General features: G+C 41.2%; 1 protein-coding gene across 1 annotated transcript in view; it reads left to right on the top strand.

The window, feature by feature from the left end:
* Nucleotides 1-19,239, top strand: part of GRIA3 (glutamate ionotropic receptor AMPA type subunit 3) — a 274,270-nt gene that overhangs the window by 176,820 nt on the left and 78,211 nt on the right. The window contains exons 6-10 of the mRNA XM_021686020.1: nt 5,129-5,290; nt 9,346-9,513; nt 14,815-14,919; nt 16,656-16,763; nt 18,152-18,358. Coding sequence (XP_021541695.1) covers nt 5,129-5,290; nt 9,346-9,513; nt 14,815-14,919; nt 16,656-16,763; nt 18,152-18,358 — 750 coding nt within the window. The remainder of the gene's footprint in view (nt 1-5,128; nt 5,291-9,345; nt 9,514-14,814; nt 14,920-16,655; nt 16,764-18,151; nt 18,359-19,239) is intronic.

Raw genomic sequence — 19,239 nt, 5'->3', positions numbered from 1 at the left:
AAGAAAAGACAGACCAGAAACCACAAACCTCTACCATCCCCCAGGCTCTCACTCTCCCTCTTCCTTTCTGCTGTTACTTACTGGATCTATGGTGGTCAGATCTGTTCAGTTACTGTCTTAACAGAGAGTTTAGGGCATTTGTCTTCAGTTTTCCAAACTCAAGGACTGTGGACGAAAAGCTCAAAAAAGGAAATCTAGCAAGAGTTTATAAGCAAGAATAATTAAAGTTAAAAGGTAAGTGGAGAAAGAAAACCAGAATCTCTACCCTGATGCCACCATACCTACCATTTGTCTCTTTTCCCCCATTTGCTCATAGCATCACTTGTCTGTTGAAGGTTTGGCGGTCAGGTCGGCTGAATTAGTGTCTTTGGTGAGGCTTTGAGGAGACTCGGGCCTCAATTTTCAAAACATCATGGACTGTGCTTATCCACAACTACAATGGAAATATGTGAAAGAAAACAGAACATGTTTTAAAACAATTGAACAGAAATGAAGGGTGGCTAAGAGTCAGGCAGTTTCTGCTACTCTCTCCTAACTTCCTTCTTTACCCCACTGTTCATCACTGTTCTATGTCATCTACCCATTTTATCTGTTTAGTGGTCATTTCTTTCACATTAGTCTTTTTACAGAGGGTGTAGAAGTATTTGGCATTTAGATTCAAACTTGAGGTGGGTATGTTGCCATTTCAAAAAAAAAAATCTAACAATTTTAGTTTTTATAATCTTGGGGACTGTCCATGGCCACTCGAACCATGGGATTTAGCAATATTTGATACAAAAAGAAAGTTCTTTTTAAAAAAAGAGTTTCAGAAATAGGATGATGAAGAGTCAACCAACTTGTACCTGTTAGCCAGAACCACTTTCTCTACAGCCCCCTCTCTACTATTCACCTCCTTTCCGTTTTCCCCTTCTACTTCCTTGAGATTTGTTGGTCAGCTCAGCTGTATTCATGTCTTTTCAGAGGGTTTAGGGAGAATCTAGCCTTGAATGTCTCAACCTCAAGGACATGGGTTGCTGCATCCAAATGCTGGGTACCAGGAGGACATTCAGCCATAGAATCCAAGAGATTACAGATAAGCAAAATGTACACAAATGAAACAAAGGGAGACCAGAAGCCAGCCAACTCTTGCCCTTAAGCGACAAGATCGCATTTCCCTAAATACCCGTTACCGCCTTTCTTTTTCTACCATGCTTCTCTCTCCATTTTGTCCATGGGGGCCGTGTTAGTGCTCTCTGCCCTTGTGGAAGGATAAGCCCTCGGGGCAGTCGGTAGGAGCTAGTGTTGTATAGGTCTTCCCAGCCAGAACAGTTTGAGGTGACCTTCCCCTGGCTTGATTTGTGTTGTTGTGGATGCAGTTCATCCCATGAGGAGAGCCAGGCTGATTCCAGTCCGAGGTGTGCCACAACTCATTCCCAGGCATGTCTGTCATAAAACATGGATTGACTGTGAAACTTCTAGGTCCTCAGTGGTATGGTTGCTGTGTGGTAGAAAGATGAGTGCAGAGTATGCCTCTAAAGATGTTTTCAAATTACAATGTGTTTATTGGAGAGGAAGATACCCAAGCAGGAATATGTGGGGCCTACATGACAGAATGAAGCCTCCTGGGAGTATGTGGGTGTGATTGGTGAGGTAAATTTGAGCTGGACCCCTCCCTTTAGTATCCCTGCCAAGAAAAGGTGAGGGAACATCTTTCTGGAAAGGAGCGGAATGGTGAGTAAGCAGACCAAAGTGCTAGCTGTTATGCATTAAGACAGATGTGAGAGTCCCGGGGTCCTCTCTCTCTCCCTTCCTTTTGTTAATTCTATGTTGCCATTTAACCTGCTCTGGATATTAGGAAAAGAGGAGTGTGATGCTTATCAAAGTGCGAGGGCCGTAAGAGATACTACATCCTAGTGTATGCTGTGGCCATTGACCCTGAAGACCAGGATGGTGGCACAAGCATTCTCAACCCCCTTCTTTCAAGGAAAGGAGCTCCCCTTGTCCAGCCCAGGCTTTTAAGACACAGGACAGCATCAGAAGGCCCACTCTTCATCCCCGCCAGCAGGCAGGTGCACAGTTGGTCAATGTTCTTGTGTAATACTTGTTAACTGACAAATACAGTTTGGCACAGTGAGTGAATTAAAGCCATTTGTTAAAATTTTTCTCAGGCTCTTTATTTGTATATATGTTAGGGGGTGGGAGTGGGAAGTTGGGTAATAAGCTTAAGCCCCAGTTGGAGCCTCTACTAGACTTCATACCAAGTAAGTCTCCTTGCTGATTGTAGTGTGGGGGGCAGCAAATGGGAGAAAGCAATCTTAGTTCCCTTCATGAAAGAAGACTTTGGGACAAAACTCAACCTAACAAGTTAATGTTAACTTTGAAAACAGCTTTTTGATTATCAGAAAGGAGGAATGATACTCAGTGATGCAAACTCTTTGTCCAGTCCCCATGGACTCAAGGCCCACTTGTGAAAGCAAGAGGGAGGGGGCTGCAAGTAGTAAGTGAAAAAGCTGTTTCACAAACCAAGATGTCCATCGACAGATGAATGGATAAAGAAGATGTGGTATATATATACAATGGAATATTATGCAGCCATCAAAAGGAATGAGATCTTGCCATTTGCAACAACGTGGATGGAACTGGAGGGTATTATGCTGAGTGAAATAAGTCAATCAGAGAAAAACATGTATCATATGATCTCACTGATATGAGGAATTCTTAATCTCAGGAAACAAACTGAGGGTTGCTGGAGTTGGGGTGGTGGGAGGGATGGGGTGGCTGGGTGATAGACATTGGGGAGGGTATGTGCTATGGTGAGCACTGCGAATTGTGTAAGACTGTTGAATCACAGACCTGTACCTCTGAAACAAATAATACATTATATGTTAAAAAAAAGAAGATAGGGGCGCCTGGGTGGCTCAGTCGTTAAGCGCCTGCCTTCGACTCAGGTCATGATCCCAGCATTCTGGGATCGAGCCCCGCATCGGGCTCCCTGCTCGGCGGGAAGCCTGCCTCTCCCCCCTCCACTCCCCCTGCCTGTGCTCCTCTCTCACTGTGTCTCTCTCTGTCAAATAAATAAATAAAATCTTTAAAAAAAAAGAAGAAGAAGAAGAAGAAGAAGATAGAAGGAAGGGAAAAATGAAGGGGGGGAAATTGGAGGGGTAGACGAACCATGAGAGACTATGGACTCTGAGAAACAAACTGAGGGTTCTAGAGGGGAGGGGGGTGGGGAGATGGGTTAGCCTGGTGGTGGGTATTGAGGAGGGCACATTCTGCATGGAGCACTGGGTGTTATGCACAAACAATGAATCATGGAACACTTCATCTAAAACTAATGATGTAATGTATGATGATTAACATAACATAATAAAATAAAATAAAATCCAACTAGTATTTTAATTGAGTTTCATTGACTTTTAGATCAATGTAAGGAAATATACTTTTATAATATCAAGACAAAAAAAAGAAAAAGCTGTATCACTAAAATATAAAGAAAGGTGAATTAAAATAAGTGTAGGGGTGTGACTAGAGAGGCACACAGAGGGGACCCTTCTGGATATTGGTTACATTTATGTGTTCAGTTCGTGAGAATTCATCAGGTTATATACTTAAAGATATGTGTACTTTTCTATATGATTGTTATACTTCAATAAAAACTTGGAATGTTGGGATGCCTGGGTGGCTCAGTCAGTTAAGCATCTGCCTTCGGCTCACGTCATGATCCCAGGGTCCTGGGATCGAGCCCCACATTGGGCTCCTTGCTCAGTGGGGAGCCTGTTTCTCCCTCTGCCTGCCACTCCCCCTGCTTGTGCTCTCTCTCTCTGACAAATAAATAAATAAAATCTTAAAAAAAACTTGGATTGCAAAAAAAGAAAACTTTAGAGGACTAACAGGTGTATGCATTTATCAGAACTCATTAAGTGCTACATTTAAGATTTGTCTGTTTCATCGGATGTAAATTTTACCAGAAAGAAAGAAAGATGCAAACACTGAACTCTAGTTAATGACCTGCCTGCCAAAGTCTTTTGGTGTGAAGTATACTAATGTCTACAACTTACTTAGAAATGCATAAAAAAAATGAAATGGATTGATGGATGGATAGAAAAATACTAATTGTGAAATCTGAGTTGAGACTATATGGGTATTCACTGTACAATTCTTTCAATTTTTTTATATATTTGAAAATTTTATATTAAAATGTTGGGCAGAAGAGTCTAAAGAAGGGAGGAAGAATTCTCCCCATTTATGAATATAAATGTTGGCTTCAGCCCATTGAGGACCTAAATGCATCCACTGCAACTAGCAAGAGCCAGGCATCCAGCAGCAATAGTGCGATTCCTGGGAGAAGTGTTCCAGAAGAGAGCAGTGCCCAGTGGAGCTGGCAGTACCCAGGTGCGGATGGGTTGGTGTGAACCTGAAGAGATTCCTTCAGAAGGCTTAGGTGACAGAGACACCAGATGGTAACCAGAGTGAGAGAAGAAAATGGTGGGTGATCTGAAGTAGATGTCAAGACTTGTTTATAAACACGTGTGAGACATACCCTGGGGTTTGTACCATCATATACAACCAAGCTGTCAGTTTCGCTCTTCGGCATTTCTGTAAGTCACAAATATTGAAAGTACTCATCATTAGAATCTGAAGCAATCTGCTGTGCTTGGCATGTTACGCTCAAGAAAAAATTTTAAACCTCTAGTTAGGGTCAAACGTTTCAACACTTTCCCAGTTACAGGAAGCATTGTATTTGTACTCAGTGAAGAAAGACTAAAAATACAGGTAGATAAAACAGATCAAAACATTTGCTTGAAGTTGACACCTGTGTTTGTCCTTGCAGCAGCTATACTAAATAAAGACACAGGCACTAAAATGGAAGAATGCATATTTTCTCCATCGTGCCTGTAGTTTTGGAGACATAGTGCCCTAAGAATTAGTCCATATCCAGCATTTTTTTGTATCTGTCCTCATCTTTGTTGTTGTAATTGAGATGTAATTGACATATAGCACTGTGTTCAGGGTTTTCTTGATTGGTAAAGAGTGGTAAAGAGTGATCCTGAGGAAGGACTTTTCACTTCCTCCTTAGCGTTCTAACCAACAGAGAGCGTTAAGAACACACCACCCCCACAGTTATGATTCTCTTTCACTCTCTTTCTAGGGTTTTACCGATATCTTGCTAGAAAGAGTCATGCACGGGGGAGCCAACATCACCGGATTCCAGATTGTCAACAACGAAAACCCTATGGTTCAGCAGTTTATTCAGCGCTGGGTGAGGCTAGATGAAAGGGAATTCCCGGAAGCCAAGAATGCACCACTAAAGGTAATGTCCCATGGCATGCAGAAACCTTAGGCCAACTTTTCACAGCATCTCAGTATGGCCTTTATATATTTACAGCCATCCTGTGATCGAGTGGTCTTCACTCAGAAGTGTTTCAACGATGCTAAAAACCAAACGGCAGGTGCCGCTGCATTTGAAAACTAAACTTGCAAATAAAGAAGCGATTGAGAAGGAGGTCTTTTAAAACCCAGGGTTTGGGAATGTTAACTAATTTTTTAATGAATTTCATTTGTAACATGCTCAAAACAATTTACAATATTACAAGAACCTGAGTTGGGCAAAAAGTGGGGGCTGTGGGAATAGGTAAGGAAGATTGATAGTCTGAAACAGAAAATTAGATTTTACATTATTTATGTGATTGCTTTGTGTTAATAAGTTTCATGAATCTCAGTACACCCAAGTGAATTGGGCTCTAATACAGAGTGCATGTTGCCTATACGTATATTGAACGGAAATGTTTTCCTGCCTGGAAAAGTATCTTTAAAAATAATTAGATTACCTAAGTTGCTCATTTTCATGAAACCAAGATAAGAATATTAAAGGTAGAAAGTCATGCTTAGAGTGTACATTTTTCACATGTGTTCCCTTATGGCTAGAAATCCTATTATTTAAAAATTAGGAATTAAAACAGATAAATTACGGGAAAGTTATTCATGTAACACAAAGGATCCTTCAAGTGTATGTTTTAAGTAACCATTCCCTCAGTGCATCGATCCAAGTATGACACAGACTTTAAATTCTTCCTTCCTTATATAGTGAAAGTATGTACATACCATGGCTGTGGGATCCCTGTGATCAAGATAAGGAATCAAAGTAGAGTCAAGGCCTTTCCCTTAAAAAGGAAAGGGGGTGAATATTTCTTTTCTCATGGCTTCAAGATACCCATCCTCACATCCTCCCTGGCAAGAATAGAATAAGGGAGAACAAAGGGGCCATAGACCAGACAAGAGACACATTCTGTATCACCTAGTCAGGTCCACCCTAAATGAGTCACATCAGAACATAATACAAGTGGGCCCTGACTTTATACAATTGCTATGTTCTAGAAAAGTAGTAAGTTACACATAATTTGTTCATTCATTTAAGCCACTCACTAGTTAAGTGGTATTCTGTAGTTGTAGTGATTATAGTATACATGCTGGATTTTTCCAGGGAAGTCCCATTTTAAAACATTCTGTCCCATGGTCAGATCAGGTGTCCTTATATGTTTCAGCAAGTATGGTCGCAATCCCTGTGATGTTAGGGTTAGGGTTTGCAGTCCAATTTTTTTAGGATAATTATTTTAATTTTTATTGAGATATAATTGACTTACAGCATTAAGTTAGTTTTAGGTATGTAGCATAATGACTTGGTAGATGTATATATTGCAAAATGATTACCGCAATAACTTTATTTACCATCCACCACTACCGTAGTTACAATTTTTTCTTGTGATGAGAACTTTTAAAATCTACTCTTAGCAACTTTCAAAATACAATACAGTACTGTTAACCATAGTCATTGTGGTGTACATTACAAACCCAGGACTTATTTATCTTATAACTGGAAGTCTGTACCTTTTTGACCACCTCCACCCACTTCCCCTGCCCCCCCACCTCCCACCCCCCCCCCCCTGCCACCCCCCACCCTTTCTCTATCTCTATGAGTTCGGGGTTTGGTTTTTTTTTTTTTTTTTTAGATTCTGTATTTAAGTGAGATCATACAGTATTTGTCTTTCTCTGTCTGACTTAATTTCATTTAGCATAATGCCCTCAAGGTCCATCCATGCTGTCACAAATAGCAGCATTTCCTTCCTTTTTGTGGCTGAATAATATTCCACTGTATGTATATACCATATTTTCTTTATCCACTCATTTGTTGATGGACACTTAGATTGTTTCCATGTCTTGGATATTGTAAATAATGCTGCACTGAACCGCAGATATCTTTTTGTAATAGTGATTTTGTTTCTTTTGAAATAAATACCCGGAAGTGGAATTGCTAGATCATATGGTATTTCTATTTTTAATTTTTTGAGGCGCCTTCTACTGTTTTCCATAGTAGCTATACCAGCTTACATTTCCACCAACAGTGCAAGAGGGTTCTCTTTACTCCACATTTTTGCCAACACTATTTCCTGTCCTTTTGATTCTAGCCATTGTAACAGGTGTGAGGTGATATCTCATGTGCTTTTGATTTGCATTTCCCTGATGATTCAAATTTTGTACTTACATTCAAATTCAATGTACTAAATCCACCCACTACATTTAAATGAGCTTATACAAATTTAGATTTTCATAAACTGCCTGTCTACTGCTTTGCCATCCTTAGATTTAGCAGATAATAGGTAGAGTCAAGAAATTCATTTATGCAATATTTTAAGAGGTACCTACCAAGTGTCAGGCACTGTGTCTTAGGCACCAAAAAAAAAAAAAAAAAAGGACAAGGGTAAAAGGATGAAAAGTATACTACAGAGTAGTTTATGTTTGCTCAGAAGTTGTAGAGGTTGTACAAAAGAGAAGGAAAACAATCTTAGCTCTGGATTATTCATTGATAACTCATGGTATGTATAAAGTAAAGTTCTCAGAACTTGCTGAGAAGAGGGGTTTGTAAGTAAAACCCTTTAAATAGCTTAAGAAAATGGAATCTTCAAATAGGTGGTTACAACTTTCAGATTGCTTTTGCTTAGTATTAGTCATGGAAACTCGCTCTATAGCAATCAGACAAAAAGCCCATTTTTTAAAAATGGTAATATTTTTGATTAGGAAATAAAATTGTCTGGAGATTACAATCCTTATGCTTAATTTATTCTATATTTTATGAATGTTTCCTTTGTGGGTTTTTTTTTTTTTACATGCTCACACATTGGTAAGTAGGAGCTGAAAAAGTAGAAATTAAATAGCTCTTTTGGCATGGCTTGGAATCGCAGACTATTCATGCAGTCAGCTGGAAAAGAGATCATCACCATGTTGGCTTTATGTAGTGCTAGGATGGACAGACACAAAGATTTTTTTTTTCCACGAGAGAACATATGCCCCCTGTTACAGTCACACTTGAAGATTTGTTCCTCAAAGAAATGTAACATGAGGAAAGTCAGAAAAGTAAATTGATAGTCGTAGAAATGACAATGTATTCTATTCACTCTTGGTCATATTTGGGCATACTATAGAGAGAAAACGCCCCGTAGGACATTTTGCTTCATTAAAAAAAAAAATCTGTAGAATTTTCTATCCTCCCAGTATTTGTCACACCTGGAAAACAGGGGCCAGCTTATTTTAATCAGACTTTGTTGATTCATTTAATAAAAAGGCCTCTACCCCGTCAAATCGCAGATAATCAAATCCCTTGTATTAAGTGACTGGACTCATCCCTAGTAGAACATATCAGTATATCCAAGGGATAGAAACTAAGTGTTCTTGCCTGAAAGAGGCAGTATCATGAAGTATTGCCTGTGAATTGTCACTGTTATCAGATATAAAACTCAATAACAATTGTAATTTTCTACAGTCAAAAACCAGCTTTGGTTTTCAGCTCCCCCCAAGAAACAAAAACTGATTTATTGCTGGCCAGAGGTCCTAGTTCGCCAGAAACATGGTCCAGACAGAAATGATTAATGTTTCCCTCCAAATTAATTTCAAGCTGTCTAACTTAGCTATTTCCATTTTCCCCTAAGTAAACACCAGACTTGAATTTTCTATTACAAACAGCAATAACCAATCTACATATGCCATCCTTTAGCCTCACACGTATTTCTTTCTCTATAAAGGACCTGGCCTTTTAGTAGTCACTCACTCAAGACAAAACAGTACCGAGAGCAAGAGAGAGACTCCCTTGAGCCATTTGATCTTAATAATCTTAACATGTGCACACACGAGGAAAGAAGGATCATTCTAAAATGAATCAAAGTCGGGCTTGCCCAGAGAGAGCTCTTGATTCAAATAATTAAGAGGGTGACTTTGTAGAACAAGAGGTGGAGATGAATGAGCATTATAAGGAGCAAGGCAGGTTTTGAGGGCGTCATTTGTCATGATATCGTGTTTTCCATACATCCATTTCAGTATACATCTGCACTGACGCACGACGCAATACTGGTCATAGCAGAAGCTTTCCGTTATCTGAGGAGGCAGCGAGTGGATGTGTCCCGGAGAGGCAGTGCTGGAGACTGCTTAGCAAATCCCGCTGTGCCCTGGAGTCAAGGAATTGATATCGAGAGAGCTCTAAAAATGGTAAAGACCATAATGGCTTTTTGGGGTGCGGGCAGGAGCCTTATAACAACACACAAAAAGTGAGACCTTGGTCTGGAGAAAAGCCATCCGAAAAGGGAATAGGATCAGAGTCTAAGAATGTCAGAGTGTGCAGAAAAAATGAGCATGGATATGTATTCATCAAAATCTAGAAATCCCAAAGTAGGAGCTTCTAAGCTTCTTCCTTGATGCTTGAGAAATGGCCAATTGAGGGCAAATGAATATTTAGTTCTGTGCCACACCGTGGGTGGTAAAGTAAACTCACTACCCTCAAGAATTATGGATTGAACATGTAAACAGCTTCAAAATTTTTAAACTTTCCAGAGATATGGTGTTACTTTAGGGGGACTGGGATATTCTCTAGGAAGCTCCTAAGTTGAAGGTGGACATTACAGCAGCATCCTCTGGCTCATCAAACAGCTCTTGAGTTTGCATGGACTGTGGAAGGGAGCCAGTGTGGTAGTAGTTCTTTTGCCAAAGAGAACCTTTCTACATGCTATCTACATGGGGAAAGGCAGAAACCTGCTATATTTCTAGGCCTCCTTAGGAAGCTTTTCCCCAATGCCCCAAAGAAAAAGCCTACAGAGCAGTACAAGGAATCAATAGACAGTCAAATGCATCACTTGTTTTTAGTATTTACTGGTAGGGGATCATTTAAGGCTTCGGGTGGCATCCTTGGAGCAGATGTCACTCTTCACACCAGGAGTAGTATTGGTCATTCCCTGCAGCTTTCCCAGCAAGAGCACTTTCCTGAATATTTTGCTTTATGCCACATGTGCCTGCATGAATTAAAAATGAGCCTTGGAGAGTACAAGCCTCTCTTATTTCTACTTATCTAATTATCCCAATGTTTGGGAAATCCAAAAAACAAAGAGATAGGCAATGATAAGATAATTCTGTGCACAACCCAGCAACGAAGAATTTGTAATGGCCTCCTAATGTACATCATTTTGTGTAGTTGGCTCTCCTGCTGCTGCCTTCAATTTGCCAAGTTGGAAGCATTCAATCAAAAGGGGTTAGTAGCCCCTGTGTCTCTCTCCAAGAAAGAGGTATGACTCATTCTCCCATCATGTAGATTTTTATGTCATTATGTCAGCTCCCTAAAAATGCCCTAAGTGTAGTTTTATGGAGGTAGCATCGCACAGTTTTGAAGAGCAGTTAATTAAATTCAACCTTCATAGCAGTTACAAGATTTGTACTGTCAGGTGAAACATAATGATGAGTGAAATACAAAACTCCCTCAGAGTAAACCAAAAAGAGTTTTCATCAACAAAACCTCAAGGGGCGAGTACCAGCATCTCCAACAGACTCCCCATTCATGACACAAACAACTACCTTCCCCAAATAGAAAACTGGCTACCAGAGTAAAGGATAAGAAATTCATTTGGCTAGAAAAAAAGCAGATTGATCATACTATTGCACAAATAGTTTCTGCATGTCTAACTCACTGATAAAGCTCAAGTTAGAAGCCAGGTAAGTCACCTTCCTCCCAGGCCCCAAGAAACGCTCAACTGAAAGGATGCTTTACCGGTTTCTACAGGCCAACCTCTTCCTATTGCTCCAGAGAGGTTGGAAAGTATTGACCTTTTCCAGAAGCAGATGCTCCCTTTGTGATAAATGCTCAGTAAAACTCCACTGTTCAGAGGGACTACCAGGGAGGATGGTCTGGAGTACTAAAGGTTTTACTATATTAAAAGAAATCCCATTTTATTTGAGTTAATTAAAAGTGAGAATGCATGTGTAAAAGCATCCCTCACTGTGACAAGCGCATAGTTGTTGCTCAATAAATCATTCTCTTCCTTGAAAGAAATCTGGCAAACAAAATCATTGCCTGATAGAGGCGCCTACAGGGCCTGTTTTAATGAATAAATAAGCACACCATTCATTCAGTAAATATTTATTGAGCACCAATGACTATGTATCAGGCTCGAAGTTAGTATGCAAACATGAAATAAGCGGAGGAGCGCTCACACTTACATTGTTAATATGCAAACAAGTGTTTTTAAAGACCTTAAAGCCACTTGAAAATTGGGTAATCCTCCTCACAATCTACAGATAATACAAATATCAGCCTGAGCCTGATTGACTGAAATATGTCACAATTCTAAGTCATCAAAACTTGTCCCTTTGGGGCGCCTGGGTGGCTCAGTTGGTTAAGTGACTGCCTTCGGCTCAGGTCGTGATCCTGGAGTCCCTGGATCGAGTCCCACATCGGGCTCCCTGCTCAGCAGGGGGTCTGCTTCTCCCTCTGCCCTCTTCCCTCTCGTGCTCTGTCTCTCATTCTCTCTCTCTCAAATAAATAAATAAAATCTTTAAAAAAAAAAAAAAAACTTGTCCCTTTGTTCAGTAAACGTGTATTAAGCACCTGCTCTATTCCAGTCCCTGTACTAGTTGCTGAGAATCCAGGAAAAGAATGTCTCTCATCTCAAGATGTTCCCCATCTAGTAAGGGAGATGAAAATACAGAGATGATTAAAATGGTATGGTGGTTAGGTCCTCCAGAGGCTGCTATGGGAACCCAGAGGAGAAGCACCAAATATAGATTGGGGTGGAGGGCGGGGGGTGGGGGATGATTAAAGAAGGGATCCCAGATGGGATGGTGGGAAACGGTAACTGACATTCACTTCGGTGAAAATAGACTTCCCTCTGAGTGGTAGTCCAGTCCTACTTCTGCTCACCAAAAGTTTTAATCCTGGAGTCTCAAATCTCCTGGACATACTTAGACTGTTGTCCAGTTTCTCTATCATGTCCAAATATGCTAGATCTTTAGAAATATGTCATTCTTTTAAAAAAGAAAAACACTTTACTTATTTGAGAGAGTGAGAGAGAGCACACTAGCGGGGTGGAGGGGTTCGGGCAGAGAGACAAACAGACTCCCTGCTGAGCAGAGAGCCCGATGCGGGGCTCAATCCCAGGACCCTGGGATCATGACCTGAGCCGAAGGCAGACACTTAACTGACTGGGTCACCCAGGGGCCCCCGAAATATGCCATTCTTAAAGAGACTTAAAGCCTTTGCTGTTTTCAGTAAGGAAGGATTTCCTTAGTAAGTTCCTATGCCAGTGTCCCTGCCTGACCTACCTCCTCTCCTAGAACTCAATGCTCAGAGTAGAGTGTAAAGAACCCTTCATGCATCCCAGTATGCACCAGGCAGGCTAAGTAATTTCTGTCTCAATAAAGGACCTTTGCTTTAACCGGAAGTGTGACATCACCTTCTCTGCAAGCCTGAGCTGACAGTAGTGCTTCGGTTTGTTGGGTCAGTAGGACAGTCATCTTGTCCTCAGGAAGTCCCACTGGAGCTTTTCTCTTTCAACAGGAATTTCATTTTCCTGTTGGGGCTGAACAAGCCCCCTTTCCTCTCACAAAATGCTCCCTAATATTTGGCATCAATTTTCCCTCCTGCAGCTCAAGCCCATTACCACTTCTGACTTGCTTAGTAGCTTGTCACTTCCTATAAGTTTTAAGTATTCTATCCTTTCATCCTAGAAAATGAGACAGATGTTTTTTCTCTGAAGCAAATTCCTTGACCCTTACTCACCAGATAAGTAATTCCAGTGACTTTTATTTATAGAGGGTCTTTCGTGCAGTGTCCCTGGACTGTAAAATAATTGGTAAGGAGATCTCTCCACCCGGCAGAGATAGCCTTTTATTAGTTCATAATACTGGGACCAGACCCAGGAAAAATTGTGGCCTACGTGAATTTGCAGTTGGCATCCCAAATCGGGGTCCAGGCTCTTCTAGTACCTCTATCTTTCTTACCTAGTACTACATACCCCTGATTCCTTAGACTTACAAATTTCATCAGTGTGTGGTTTATTCCTCCAGGGCCTAGCTCGCTGCTACCTGTTTGTAGCTGCGCATAAGTTAAATAAGAGGAAAAAGTCGTCTTTGTTACTGTGACAGCTGGCAAATGTGGAACACTCTCAAGAAACAGAACCAAATTCTTTGCAATCAACAATAATTTTATTATAGCTAGCATGTATTGCAAAGCATACTATGTGCCAGGTGCTGTTCTAAACTCTACACGTGTGTAATTCATTAAATCTTCCAAAACCTCTGAGGGATAGGTACCAGTGGGATTTCCCATTTTACAGATTGGGACACTGAAGTACAAAAGCATTAAGGAACATATAGAAGGTCATAGAGTTAGTAAGTGATGAAGCTAGAATGTGAATCTAGGAGCTCCAGAGCCCATATTATTGAAACCATTTATGTGATATTGGGAGTGCTAAGATAAGACACAGACACATCCCTCACGGAACTCATAGTTTAAAAAAAAGCATTATGCTAGTTAAGAATACCCTTCAGGGGGCACCTGGGTGGTTAGGTCGGTTAAGCGTCTGCCTTCGGCTCAGGTCATGATCCCAGGGTCCTGGGATCGAGCCCCCGCATCAGGATCCACGCTTGGTGGGGAGCCTGCTTCTCCCTCTGCCTCTGCCTGCTGCTTCCCTTGCTTGTGCTCTTGCTTTCTCTCTCTCTGTCAAATAAATAATATCTTTAAAAAAAAAAAAAAACAATACTCTTCAAGCTGGGGCGCCTGGGTAGCTCAGTTGGTTAAGTGTCTGCCTTCAGCTCAGGTCATGATCCCGGGGTCCTGGGATTGAGCCCCACGTCAGGCTCCCTGCTTAGTGGAGTCTGCTTCTCCCTCTTCCTCTGCCCTTTCCCCTGCTTGTGCTTTCTCTCTCTCTCTGTGTGTCTCAAATAAATAAATAAAATCTTAAAAAAAAAAAAAAAGAATACCCTTCAGGCTACTCCCTCAAGAAGAGACTAATGGTAGAAATTTCAGGCCCTTGAAAAAGTGGTGGTAGGGCCTTCACTGTATCATATAGGTAACTGCCTATCACCCACTCAAAGCTTCACAACGAAAAGGCACACCTAGAAAACACTGGGGAGGAAATGAAGATCTGTATAGACTGATCTGGTGGATTTAGCTCAATGACTCAAGATAAAAGATCTCCACGATTCTAAGATCTGTCAGTAGACCTGATCTCAGAGACTTAGAAGGCAATAATGTGGTGCTATTTAAAATGCTTACATTTTCGGGCTCCTGGGTGGCTCAGATGGTTAAGCGTCTGCCTTCGGCTCAGGTCATGATCCCAGGGTCCTGGGATCGAGTCCCACATCGGGCTCCCGACTCAGCGGGGAGCCTGCTTCTCCCTCTGACCCTCTCCCCTCTCATGCTGTTTCTCTCTCGCTCGCTCTCTAAAAAATAAATAAAATCTTTAAAAATAAATAAATAAAAAATAAAAATAATAATAAAATGCTTACATTTTCCCTTTCTACTAGGTGCAAGTACAAGGAATGACTGGAAACATCCAATTTGACACTTACGGACGTAGGACAAATTACACCATCGATGTGTATGAGATGAAAGTCAGTGGCTCTCGAAAAGTAAGTAACCAAAACAGATGTCCAAAGAAAAAGTCTTTCAGAAGGTGACAGCACTCCAATGCAAGAAAACAGGTGTTAGGAAAGACACACAAAGCAAATTCCCACATGTTATTTTTGCCTTTCTGTTGGTGAACAGTGTAGACATGATACGGAGTTGCTTTGTGATCAAAGTGTTCCATCTACACATTTTGAAGGGAGCATTTCCCTCTGAGGCCGGTCCTATAAAAGTCATAAACTCAAGAGTTATTAACAGCTTCCAACCATAGAGGGAAGGAACCACAAATTTTACAGTATGTTGTTATTTAAACAAGCTGCCAAGGTACATATGGTTTTAGTTTTAGCAAAAGAATCAGAAAGTACCAACTTGCATTCCCACCAACAGAGTAAGAGCGTTCCCCTTTCTCCACAACCTCTCCAACATTTGTTGTTTCTTGCCTTGTCAATTTTTGCCATTCTAACTGGTGTAAGGCGGTATCTCAATGTGGTTTTGATTTGAATTTCCTTGATGGCTAATGATGATGAACATTTGCCACTTTGGAAAACAGTGTGGAGGTGCCTCAAAAAATTAAAAATAGAGCTACCCTATGACCCAGCAATTGCACTCCTGGGTATTTACCCCAAAGACAAAGATGTAGTGAAAAGAAGGGCCATATGCACCCCAATGTTCATGGCAGCAATGTCCACAATAGCCAAACTGTGGAAAGAGCAGAGATGCCCTTCAACAGATGACTGGATAAAGAAGATGTGGTCCATATCTACAATGGAATATTACTCAGCCATCAGAAAGGATGAATACCCAACTTTTACATCAACATGGATGGGACTGGAGGAGATTATGCTAAGTGAAATAAGTCAAGCAGAGAAAGTCAATTATCATATGGTTTCACTCATTTGTGGAACATAAGGAATAACATGGAGGACCTTAGGAGAAGGAAGGGAAAAACGAAGGGGAGAAATTGGAGGGAGAGATGAACCATGAGAGACTATGGATGCTGAGAAACAAATTGAGGGTGTTAGAGGGGAGAGGGGTGGGGGATGAGTTAGCCTGGTGATGGGTATTAAGGAGGGCACGTACTGCATGGAGCACTGGGTGTTATATGAAAACAATGAATCGTGGATCACTACATCAAAAACTAATGATGTATGTTGACCAACATAACATAATAAAATAAAATTTTTTAAAAAATAATCGGGAAATAGGTATCTCTCCACCTTGCTCCTCACCCTCCGAAGGACACTGGACAAAGTACCTTTCTCTACAGCCAAATTGTATAATGACCACTTTGCTTCTCTCATACTAATAGTTAAGTTAGGCATGAAATGAGGATTTCATAGCCATGTGATAAAATCTCAGAATGTAAAATAGCCTGTGTCATTTCTAAGGACACTCCTTGGTTTCCCACCCTCACATTCCAGCCTTCCTATAGTTCAGAGCACAGCACTTTCCTGCTATAGGAGTTTAAAGGGGAAAAAAAGGTTGACCATCCTACAGTGGGCTAAGTTATTTTACAAAATACCAGTAAAGGTGAGGTGGGGATGAGAACCCCCAGGATGAAGGTGTGTGTCTCAGGGTTGGGGTCCTGGTGGGGGTGGCAAGACAAAGGGAGACAGGACATCAATCCTTGGAAAGCTCCAACAACTAAAAAGAAAGTGTTACTCCATGACAACATTTGGATTTCTTGTGGTACTTTTTGAGTGAAAAACAGGCAACCAGGTCAAATGTCTGCTCTTTCTAGGCTGGCTACTGGAATGAGTATGAAAGATTTGTGCCTTTCTCAGATCAGCAAATCAGCAATGACAGCGCATCCTCAGAGAACCGGACCATTGTAGTGACTACCATTCTGGTAAGTATGGAGAGAAGATAGGTGGGCTTTCTGTACAGCAAGACTTCTGCTTTCTGAAAAGCATTATTCAGCCAGTAAAAAAGACATCAAGTTCAAGCCGTGAAAACATCCAATAGGTCAGCTTAGGAACCTCTTAAAGTATCTTGCCATCATCATGAACAGAATGTCATTTTTTTAATTTATTTTATTATTTTTTTAGAATTTCATTTTTTAGGATTGTATTTATTTATTTATTTTAGAGAGAGAGCGTACACGTAAGTGAGCACAAGTGAGGGGAGGGGCCGGAGGGAGGGAGAGAATCTCAAGCAGACTCTGTGTTGAGTGCAGAGCCCGACGTGGGGCTGGATCCCAGGACCCTGAGACCATGACCTGAGCCAAAACCAAGAGTCAGATGCTCAAGCCACTGAGCCACCCAGGCGCCCCCGGAATGTCATTTTTAAAAAGAAAAAGAATAGGAATTTGGGACAGTTCCACATATCATTCTCCTCTTTACCTCCCCTCCCACACACACACTGTAGGACTGATGTTTCTTTATGGGGGAGACAGCATGATGTGAAAGAGAGAGTAGATTAGGGTTCTAATATTAGGTCTACCACTAATCTGTGTTTAACTGTGCAAGTCACAACTTCTCTGAGCCTCAGGTTATGTTTCTTTTAATTTACGAAATGGGTGTAAAAAGGTCATAAGACCATTTCAAGGCAAGATTCACCATTTAAAGCTTTTCTGTGAAACTCAAAGCACAGTTGAAATGTGAGATAGTGTTCTCATTTAGTTTTAAAATGTTTTTCTGAAAGCTGGTTCTTACTGGGTGAAGTACAAACCAGGGTGAAAAATGAGTATACCACTAGGTCTGAAGTTGTGAATAATTGGATGAAGATTCAACTGAAGTTTACCTTTCATTTAAACAGACATGTCAAATACGCTCTTTGTCCTGGGTACTGTCCTAGACCCTGAGGATGTAAAAACAAATAAGCCACAGACTCTGACCTCAAAAAGACCACAGTGCTTTTTGAGGGCTTGCCTGGGCTGGCTGTGGTAAATCCCGAGAAATCAAAGGCAGTTCACCTTCATGTAAAGGAAATACCTCTGCCCAGTTTGACTAAGACAAAGACTTTATAGGTGGAAACCTGTCCTGCTTTCAAACCCTCAAAAAGAACTTAAGTCCTTCTCTACATCTTTAAATCATCAGTTAAAGACTCCAAGGAATATATAGCCCAGCGAATAGTCAGTCGATTGGGTTCTTCTGCTTCTTACGCAAACATATTTTAAAGGCTCTTTTCACACACCAAACCTCAACAACTACACGGGGAAAAAACTTGATTATGGCATGTGTCATCTCTTAGAAAAATGTATGGGAGTAATCCTTCGATCTTCCTCTTGTCCCAAAGGAATCACCATATGTCATGTATAAGAAGAACCATGAGCAACTAGAAGGAAATGAGAGATATGAAGGCTATTGCGTCGACTTAGCCTATGAAATAGCCAAACACGTAAGGATCAAATACAAACTGTCCATTGTCGGAGACGGGAAATACGGTGCAAGGGATCCAGAGACAAAAATATGGAATGGCATGGTTGGGGAACTTGTCTATGGGGTAAGTTTTTTCAACTCTATTTTCATTTACTTCTGTGCTTTCCACTTAACAAAGATAGATTTTATTTTCAAAGGTAGTACTTATCCAATTGTACAGTTTCTGTGTGGTCTGTAAAAAAAAATTTTTTTTTCTTCTCCAGTTGACTTTTGTAAAGGTAGGTTGTCGATAGCATCCTTTGGGCAACAGGATTATTTTGCCAAAAGCAAAGTAAGATTGGGGAACTTTATTTGGCAACATTAAATGCAGCCTGCCCTCTGCTGAAAATCTGTTCCTTCTGTGTTCCCTGTGTCAGGCAGCAAAATCACCACCCACCTCATTGCCTCAACAACTTCGCCTAAGTGACCCGGTCATCTTTGCTCATTGCTCCCTCATTTCTAGGCAGTGACCATGTCCTATCCGTCCTACTCTTCTGTCTCTCAAACCCAGACACATTCTTCATGCCCACCCTCATCATTTCAGTTAAGGTTCTTACCACTTGTTGGTCATTTAACTGATTTCCCTGCCTCTACTCTTACCCTGGCAGATCAGATCTCCACATCATTGTAATTTCCCATGTGAAAAATCAGGATAAAATTCGAATCCCTGAGCATGGCAAATAACGCACTTCATCATGTGGCACCCGCCTACCTCTCTAAGTCGTCTGGGACTCTTCCCCCTTCATACTTAGTGTTCCAGCTGCCGAGAAGTATGTGTCATTCCCCGAAGGTGCCCACCTGCCACTTAGGGCATCCCTGGAAGTACCTTTGCCCCTGTCCGTCAGCTAGCCTCGCTTCGCAGTCCTCCAGAATGCAGGTGGCAGCATTTTCAGGAAGCCTTTCCTAATCCCATTTACCCACCTGTGGTCTGCTTAGGTGCCCCTGCTTTTTGCTTTCTTGTAGTAC

This window comes from Neomonachus schauinslandi, chromosome X (assembly GCF_002201575.2).
Source record: "Neomonachus schauinslandi chromosome X, ASM220157v2, whole genome shotgun sequence".
Lineage (NCBI taxonomy): Eukaryota > Metazoa > Chordata > Mammalia > Carnivora > Phocidae > Neomonachus > Neomonachus schauinslandi.
The sequence above is the reverse complement of the archived record's forward strand: the minus strand, read 5'-3'. Positions and strand labels throughout refer to the sequence as shown.